Here is a 9052-nt window from a genome sequence, read left to right on the forward strand (position 1 = left end):
TGCTAATAACCTTTCATTTTGAATGCAAAACGACTAATGAAAATAAGTGAATGCTCTTGTTTTAATTTTTTCACGTGACCATGGTATAAATGGGATAACCCAATAATCCTTAGATGTGTGGTTGTATGATTTTAATGCTCATTTACCTTGTCATGGATTAAAATAGTAACTTAGAAATAGCATACATTATTGCATGCATGGTTAGATTAGTATATATTACAATATAATGATACTCTGTATCTCTACTGTATCGCAATGCTACGCTGCATCTTGCTTGACTTGGGGGCAGAGTCACGGGAGGGGGTGGAGTCATGGGCGGAGTCACAGGAGAGGGGTGGAGTCATGGGCGGAGTCACAGGAGAGGGGTGGAGTCATGGGCGGAGTCACAGGAGAGGGGTGGAGTCATGGGCGGAGTCACAGGAGAGGGGTGGAGTCATGGGCGGAGTCACAGGAGAGGGGTGGAGTCATGGGCGGAGTCACAGGAGAGGGGTGGAGTCATGGGCGGAGTCACAGGCGGTTTCACTTCCATAGCGCCTCCATAGCAACGGGCCGTAGATGGTGAATGTGCCCCCTGTACAGGTTTATCGGCCGCATGCCAGTGCTCTCAGGGTACACTGGGGGGGGGGGGCGGGGGGGCGCTCGTCATGCTCCCACAGCTGGTCTGCACACTGTGGCGTAGTCTCATTATTCATTTTCACGGGTTAGGCCCCCCCCCCCCCCCCCCCCGCCTTCTGCAGACGCAAACCCCTTTGATCACTTGATCGTCATGGAAAGATAGTTCTGGAGGGGCAAGCACTTTGTGTGTGTGTGATTGCGTGTGTGTGTGGGACAGAGTGTACACTGTGTGTGACTGCGTGAGTTTGTGTGGGACAGAGTGTACACTTTGTGTGTGAGTGTGTGGGACAGAGTGTACACTGTGTGTGACTGCGTGAGTGTGTGTGGGACAGAGTGTACACTTGTGCTCCACTTAACTGCTGAAGTCTGGATGCTGACATCACGCCCCCCACCCCCCCCCCCGTGGTCTCAGGGGAAGACGGGAGGTGGCGAGCTCTCCTAAATCTGTCCTTCCCTCTGTCGTTTACCCTGTCGGTTTATTCATCCATCCCTTCTGCACCATTCCTCCTCTTCCCTCTCTGCCTCCCCCCCCCCCCCGTCTGTTTCTCCCCCTCCCTCCTCTCGCCCTGTGTGAATGGGAGAGGGAGCGCGGCATTGTGGGATGGGTCCCGCTCACCAGCCTGCTCGCTGTTCCTCAATGGATCTGGAGAGTCTGCAGGGAAGTGTGTGTGTGTGAGAATGGGAGTCTCCATCTCTGTGCTGTGGTGAAGGGTGTGTGTGTGTGTCTCCATCTCTGTGCTGTGGGTGGAGCTCATCTCCATCCTCGTGCCTGGAGTAGCTGTCCCTTCACCCCTCTGACTCCTGCTAAACCTTGTTCGTCTCATTAAGCAGCACCGCTCTCTCTGTTCGGTCAGCGTACCGCACACTAGTGGACACTACGAATGTTAGCCTGAGACCTTAAGGTGTGTGTGGGGATTTTAAAAATGTGTTTATTTATTTATGTTTTATAGCAACCTTGATTGAACCCCCCACCCCACCTTGCCCAACTCTCACTTGAATTTCATCTCCTGAATGACACCACACAACCCCCAAGCCTCCCCCCCCCCCCCCCCCCCCCCCCACTTTTTTTGTTTTGTTTGTTGCCGGTGCCCGCACGCGGGATCGTTCCTCCTGCCGCCCCATCGGAGGAATTTTCCTCTCGTAACTCAGCGAACGCCTCGGACAGACGAGCCTCCGGACAGTAAATCCTAATTGTGGGGAGAAAGGGAGTGTTCCGGAGTGTTCCCACAGTTTTCTGTTCTGCGGCACCCCCTGCTGCCAGAAACGGGAATTGTCCTCTTGCTTGTGCCTCTGTTATGGTCCGCTTCCATGGGCGATGAGATTTGGGGGGGGGGGGGGGCGGCACGACTTCTGTGCCACCAGCTCTGATGTCTCTCTAAACGTGCTTGTCCTGATGTTCTCCTGGTTTTCCTGGTTCTTCCCTCAGAGAGCAGATTCAACGTGGAGACCAAGACCATCGCCGTGGACTTCAGCGCCACAGACATCTACCCCAAGATTGAGGCGGGCCTGGCGGGCCTGGAGGTTGGGGTGCTGGGTCAGTAAGGGTAGATGAGGCGGGCCTGGAGGTTGGGGTGCTGGGTCAGTAAGGGTAGATGAGGCGGGACTGGCGGGCCTGGAGGTTGGGGTGCTGGGTCAGTAAGGGTAGATGAGGCGGGCCTGGAGGTTGGGGTGCTGGGTCGGTAAGGGTAGATGAGGCGGGCCTGGAGGTTGGGGTGCTGGGTCAGTAAGGGCGTCCCGTGTTCTGTCCCGGGCCGGTTTTATTCGGCACTGTGGTGCTTTAATCACCAGGTCTACGCCCTCCTGGCCTCCTTGCCAGGCTCATGGCCGAATCCTCTGCGCGAGAATGCGCTTGCTTGTTCTGAAACGGTAGAACTGCTGTAGAGCTGATCGCTTCTGTTTTTGGGGAAGGGAGACACTCTGGAAAAATCATTTTTTAGTAGCAGTGATTTCCCGCACCCCTCCTCCTTTTCCAGTAGTTTAGGTGTGGTTATTCGTGTGAGGTCCCCAGTGTTCCTCCGCCAGTAAACCGTTGCCATTTCTTTGACTCTGCTGTCACCTGCTGGCCAATAATGGAAACTGCATCCTTAAAAATAATTTCTTTAAATTTCTGATTCTTGCAATGCAGTTGACCGCATCAACTCTCTTATTTTTAACTGAAATATTTCTTTTCCGTAGTCAACAACGTTGGGATTTCGTACACGTACCCGGAGTTCTTCCTCAACATCCCTGATGTGGACAATGTGAGTCACCACTGCCTCTGTCATGCGCTGGTTTTATTTGTGTGTGCTGTTCAATGTGACTTTTAGTGTGACGAATAGCAGAGCAACTCGGCTAATGACTTTAGGCACATAACTGGTTATAGTTAATGACAAACTTAACCTTTCTAAATGCTGTTAAATCATGTTTTTCCCTCTTCATTTTAGTTTATCAACACCATGATCAATGTCAACATCACTTCAGTTTGCCAGGTCAGTGTTATTTTTGAGTGGATGATGTCACTGGAGTTTGAGTTTGTGCAGTTGTGTGTGGACTGCGTTGGCTGCACTGAGTTTGACTGTCTGTGCGTGCAGTTTGTGTGTGTGTGTGTGTGGACCGCCTCTGCTTTTCCTGGGCTGTGCTTTCCTTCTCGCCCTCCTTTCCAATTCCCCCCTTTCATCTTATTTCTCTTCCCTTCCTTGCTTTCTTCTTTTTCCTTCCTCATCTTTCCCTCTCTTCTCCATTTTTCTGGAGCCTTTTCTGTCTCTCGCTGTCCTCTCTCTCTCTCTCTCTCGCAGTGTGCAGTGTGCAGTGTGCAGTGTGCAGTGTGCAGTGTGCAGTGTGCAGTGTGCAGTGTGCAGTGTGTGTAACGTTCTGTTGAGCTGTGCTTTGACGCACCTCCCCTTGCCTTTGTACAGATGACCCGTCTGGTGCTGCCCCGGATGGTGGAGAGGTGAGGTTTACCCCTTTGCACCGTCCTGTTGGGGAGGGTGGGGGTGGGGGATAAGATTTAGGAGTGGGGGCATGGTATGCAGTGGGAGCTGGAACCGTAGGTTCCTCTGCATCTGGAGTGTTTGGGGAAGTCTCTTCCTCTCCCGCTGGAGTCGCTGTTGGCAGTGCTCCCATTGGCTGAGTTTGCCGCCTTCTGTGGCATAGAGGCGGACCTCTCCTCCTTTACCGAAGGGTCTCTCTCTCTCTCTCGAGTCATTTTGACCCGCGGAACTCGATTCGTCCCCAGCAGCGGAGCTTCAGTGCTTCGAGTCTGAACGCGTCCGCCACCTCGACAGCGCGTTGTCGTTGTTATAGCGACGTGCTTGGCTCAGTGCTGCTCGGCCTGTCGGAGGTTAAACGGAGCGCGCTCAGTCTGTCTGACCCGCCCTGTGGGGGGTTGGGGGGGAGAGGAGTTTCTCTCTCTCTCTCTCTCTCTGAGGCTCCGGATCCGGTGCCGGTGCGAGTCCAGCCCGGGTCTTCCAGCTCTCCCCACAGCACAGGGGCACTGCACGAGGAAGCTGGCTGCCATGGCAACGCACGAGGCGGCCATGAACAGAGCAGTGTGAGTGTGCGTGTGTGTGCGCGTGCTTCGACAGGGTCTGAAACACACGCGCGCACACAAACACACACACACTGTTCATGTTCCCTTTGCTGTGTGTTTTGTTTCAGGTCTATGGGCGTGGTCCTCAACATCTCTTCTGCCAGTGGAATGTACCCAGTTCCCCTGCTGACCATCTACTCCTCCACCAAGGCAAGTCCCTCCCCCTCCCCTCCCCTCACTTGCCCTCTGAGTGGGGTTGGGGGGGGGGGGGGGGGCTTACCACCGGGCTTACCGCTATGAGAGACGCTGTGTGTTCAGTGTGTCTGCCTAGCTGGACACCCCCGTGTCTCAGCGCTGGAGCTGTAGCCACTCTGCTGCGCCGCGGCGCGGTTCGAGCCTCAGTCTCCCTGCAGTTCGTGGAGATCTCCCTTCAGACCCCAGATGGATTGAGATTTAAACATTACGCGTTTTGTGAAAACTGTTCTGAAAGCAGGCTTTTAACACTTAATGTAATTCAGGCTTCACAAAGTGAGCGTGCAAGTAGACCGTGGCTCCTCGCTGTGCGTCAGCAGTGCTGCTACGGAATCGAACCCGCAGCCGCGAGTCCTTGGCTGTAGCGCGTATGTGCGGGCGCGCACTGCTGCCGCCGCTGAGTGTGACTGTGCCGCGCTGTTGCCATGCTAACCTAGCCTTCTTTCCGCAGGCTTTTGTGGACTTCTTTTCCCGCGGACTTAACGCTGAGTACAAGAGCAAAGGAATCATCATTCAGGTGAATACTCTCCCAGCACCTGCCTACAGCTCCTCCCCTGACAGAGACTGTTAATCACGCGGCGAGATGCCGCTCTTGGTTCACTTCCTGTTACTGCAGGAAAGTTCCTGTGATGGTTATTTTTGTGACCTGTCAAGACTTGGAGTGCATTGTGGTTTTAGCCAATGTACTACATGGATTTTACCACAGGATTTTACCCTGTGCATATTTTTTGGTGCATGATTTTAAGGACTGGAGTTCTTCAAAATGTTAAATTTTTTTGCACAAACACTGCTTGAATACCTCTCCTGAACTGGTTTGATTATTGGTTTGGAGTTGGAAGCGTGATGTTTTATATTGCAGTGTTTGCGGATTCTTTAATTTGGAATGCATAGGACATACTTAAGAAGGATTTCCCTGCTCTCTCTGCTAGAAGTCCTTTAACAACAGTATGTGGGTGGGTTTCATTGTACGCGGTCCTGACATCTTGGTGCTGTTCAAATATGCTTCTTTTCTGCATTCCTCGGCTGGTGGTGTGTTGGGGCCCTCTAGTGGCAGCTGTAAGCATAGCCAGTCCCACTGACCGGTTTACTCTCTCTGCCCTGCCCCAGAGTGTCCTGCCTTTCTTTGTGGCCACCAAGATGACTAAGATCAGGAAGCCCACCCTGGACAAGCCCACCCCCGAGCGCTACGTCGCTGCCGAGCTCACCACCGTGGGGCTGGAGAGCCAGACCAACGGGTACTTTCCCCACGCCGTCATGGTGAGCGACCTCTGACCCTGTGCTTGTATCAGCTGTGTGTGTGTGTGTGTGAGCGCGCTGTGTGTGTGTGTGTGTGTGTGCGCGCTATGTGTGCGCATGCAGTGTGTGTGTGTGTGAGCACTGTGTGTGTGTGAGCGAGCACTGTGTCAGACGTGCTGTCAGTGAGTGACAGCCCCTCTGTACTGGCTGGCTGTTGGCTCACTACCCCTGTGTGTGTGTGTGTGCTGTGTGTGTGTGCTGTGAGTGAGTGACAGCCCCTCTGTACTGGCTGGCTGTTGGCTCACTCCCCCTGTGTGCTGTGTGCGCGCTGTGTGTGTGTGTGCTGTGAGTGAGTGACAGCCCCTCTGTACTGGCTGGCTGTCGGCTCACTACCCCTGTGTGTGTGTGTGTGTGTGCGTGTGTGCTGTGAGTGAGTTGACAGCCACTCTGTACTGGCTGGCTGTCGGCTCACTACCCCTGTGTGTGTGTGTGTGTGTGTGCGTGTGTGCTGTGAGTGAGTTGACAGCCACTCTGTACTGGCTGGCTGTTGGCTCACTCCCCCTGTGTGCTGTGTGTGTGTGTGTGTGTGTGCTGTGAGTGAGTGACAGCCCCTCTGTACTGGCTGGCTGTTGGCTCACTCCCCCTGTGTTTGTGTGTGCTGTGTGTGCGTGTGTGTGTGTGTGCGTGTGTGCTGTGAGTGAGTTGACAGCCCCTCTGTACTGGCTGGCTGTTGGCTCACTCCCCCTGTGTGCTGTGTGTGCGCTGTGTGTGTGTGTGCGTGTGTGCTGTGAGTGAGTTGACAGCCCCTCTGTACTGGCTGGCTGTTGGCTTACTCCCCCTGTGCGTTTCAGGGCTGGATCACCGCCGTTCTGGCCCCCAACAGAGTGGTGCTCTACTTCGGCATGAAGATGGGCACGGCTCAGCGCGCTGGCTACCTGAGGAGGAGGAAGCAGCGCTAAGGACCGTCATCCCTCCAGGAGGAACGGGGGCGACCAGGGGGAGGGAGTGAGGGGGGGAGGGAGAGCGAGGGAGCGAGGGAGGGAGGGATGGAGAGCAAGGGAAAGGAGAGATGAACTTGTAGCTCCACCTGCTCCTTTACTTTGACTACCAAGGACCAAAGGCAGTGGTGTCAGAGCTGTTTGGCTAAATCTGTCTACTTGAGGTGTGTGTGTGTGCGCGCGTCCGTCCGTCCGTGTGTGTGTGTGTGTGTGTGAATTTGCTGGGTATGGTAGTGGGCAGAGGAGCAGGTTTTTTTTTTTTTTGTTTCGTTTTGGTGGGTAGTGTTCACCCTGGGGGGGGGGGGGGGAGGGGGTGGTTGGTCCTATGAAATGAGGACCATGCCCAGTCAATGACCAATCAGAAATCAGAATGGTCATAAACTGGCAGGGTAACCGTCTAGGGCATCTACGAACTATGAATAATTGCAACTAATTTCTCCTTGGCTTGAATTTCCCGCTTTATATACTGAAGATGCTTGCATACAACTTATCCAGTGGTGAGCTTGTCTGATAATGGTGGCACAGCGTGGAGGGCAAAGCTTGGGTGCTTGCGGGAGGGTTCTTTTATTAAATGTATTATGGGTGAGCCTTTCTGACAGCATGTTGGTCTGATCCAGAGCGAGAACTAAATTTTGCACAATTACAAGAGTCTCACAAATGAATGCTAAACTCAATCACTGCTACCGAAAAAAGGCTGGTTTGTATTTTTTTTTTTTTTTTTACGTGCATCTAAAATATTTGTGTGTATGCGTGTGTGTAAAATAATGAACTGCTAAGGGGGTTGACTGGCAAACGCACAACACACTGATATCGGTCTCCAGTCTCCTGCCCCTGTTTCATCTGCCGCTCCAAAGATTGACTGGTGTGCTTGACGGGGGTTTTTGGTACTAATGCCAGAGATTCTTTACTCTTTCCTCGCAATTTAAACTCACGGTCATTTAAAATCATGTCGTACATTATGCATATATTGGGGGTGTTGGTCTTGTTAAATGAATAGAGATTCTGGTACAGATGTATTTGATCTTGTACTACTTTGGGTTTTATTTATTAAAATAAATTTTTCTGAACGTGCGTTTGAGCCCTTGAGTTGAAACCTCGAAGGCCTTTAGCTGCTCGGTATCTGGGGCTCAACAGCCCCTCACAAACTCGTCTTCCTTACCTGTGGGGTGGGGGGGGGGGGGGTTACTTTTTTAAAGCTGAACCGTGAGAGCTCCCCGCAGATCCCGAAACCCCTGCAGAAGCCGGCCGGGGGGCGGTTCGGCGCCCCGTTCCTTGTACCAGATCTCTAAATGTGTTTATCGGACCGGCGTCCCAGCGTCCCAGCACGGGGGTGGCCTGCGAACCCGTCCCTCCCGCCGCAGTGCATGATGGGCGCTCTGCGCGAGCGCCTCGGAAGGTCTGAGGGACCGGCGTTCGAACGTTCCCGATCTCGGGATGCCTTCGGGTCCCGTGTCCTGGCTGAGGTCGACCCACCTGTGTGACAAAACTGGCACTCCTTTTGAAATGGTTAATAAAGTTATATTCAGGAAAAAGAAAAGCGAAGTCTCCTCTTTTTTTTCTTCTTCTTGTGTGCTTGCAGTGAGTCTAGCTTGACTTGTATGGGAATAAACGCAGCAGTGCCCCTAGTGTGCGAGTGGGGAAGACTCCGAGTTCTCCAGGCACGGTCCATCGGCCTATCTGGTTGAAAGTCTTAAAATGGTGCTTATCGAACTGCGCTGGCCGAATTGGTCATCTGGTGTTGATCGTGTGACGTTGGTTGTCCTGACAATGGAAGACTCTAGAGACTCAATGCTAGAGTTTCCGAGGTACTACATGGCTTCAAAACGTTGTGCAGGAGCGTGGTTCTGGTCTGGGGGTCCTGGAAGGTTTGCTCTGAGCACCCTTACTGCAGAGAAGCCTGGAGGCCCTATTGGATGAGCAGCTTGTAGAGGGGGTGATTCTGGCCTGCAGATTCTGTATGTTTATAGGAATGCGGTCCTTTGTACAGTAAAATGAGGGGGAAAATGTTATTTGATAATAGCGGATGTCTTACCAATATAGAAATGATTGATTTTTGATTTAAAAGATGAGATGTACACACAGTACAGCCCAGAGGATATCATGTTGGTGCTAAACGCTTCTTTCCAACATGGTCCTTGTTGGAATATTGTGTCTCCATGTCATTATGATGGCATTCATCAAAAACATTTCCTCAGCACATGTACTCCAGTTAGCAGAACCAAAATAAAAACTCAAATGCTTGAGATACTTGTCACAACCAGTAATTCACAACTTCTGTAATCATAAAATGCCATGGTATCACAGCCCACCTGTGGTGGATCTTTGATGTTACAGGGCTGATCTGTTAGTTCATGTTGTCTCCTGCCATTTAAAAAATAAAGTAAATGGTACAAAAAAATGAATAGAAAAGACCGCTGAATTGCCTGTACCAGCAGTGCTCTTT

At 52.4% G+C, this 9052-nt stretch overlaps 1 protein-coding gene across 3 annotated transcripts in view; it reads left to right on the plus strand.

The window, feature by feature from the left end:
- hsd17b12a (hydroxysteroid (17-beta) dehydrogenase 12a) overlaps positions 1-8141 on the plus strand; it is a 60851-nt gene extending 52710 nt beyond the window's left edge. For all 3 annotated transcript variants that reach the window (XM_035396133.1, XM_035396132.1, XM_035396131.1), the window contains 8 exons: positions 2042-2149; positions 2791-2855; positions 3039-3083; positions 3510-3544; positions 4252-4333; positions 4827-4892; positions 5483-5632; positions 6463-8141. In XM_035396133.1, the coding sequence (XP_035252024.1) occupies positions 2042-2149; positions 2791-2855; positions 3039-3083; positions 3510-3544; positions 4252-4333; positions 4827-4892; positions 5483-5632; positions 6463-6570 (659 nt within the window). In that variant the 3' untranslated portion in view covers positions 6571-8141. The remainder of the gene's footprint in view (positions 1-2041; positions 2150-2790; positions 2856-3038; positions 3084-3509; positions 3545-4251; positions 4334-4826; positions 4893-5482; positions 5633-6462) is intronic.
- Positions 8142-9052: the final 911 nt, after the last annotated feature.

The sequence above is a fragment of the Anguilla anguilla genome, chromosome 16 (genome assembly GCF_013347855.1).
Source record: "Anguilla anguilla isolate fAngAng1 chromosome 16, fAngAng1.pri, whole genome shotgun sequence".
Lineage (NCBI taxonomy): Eukaryota > Metazoa > Chordata > Actinopteri > Anguilliformes > Anguillidae > Anguilla > Anguilla anguilla.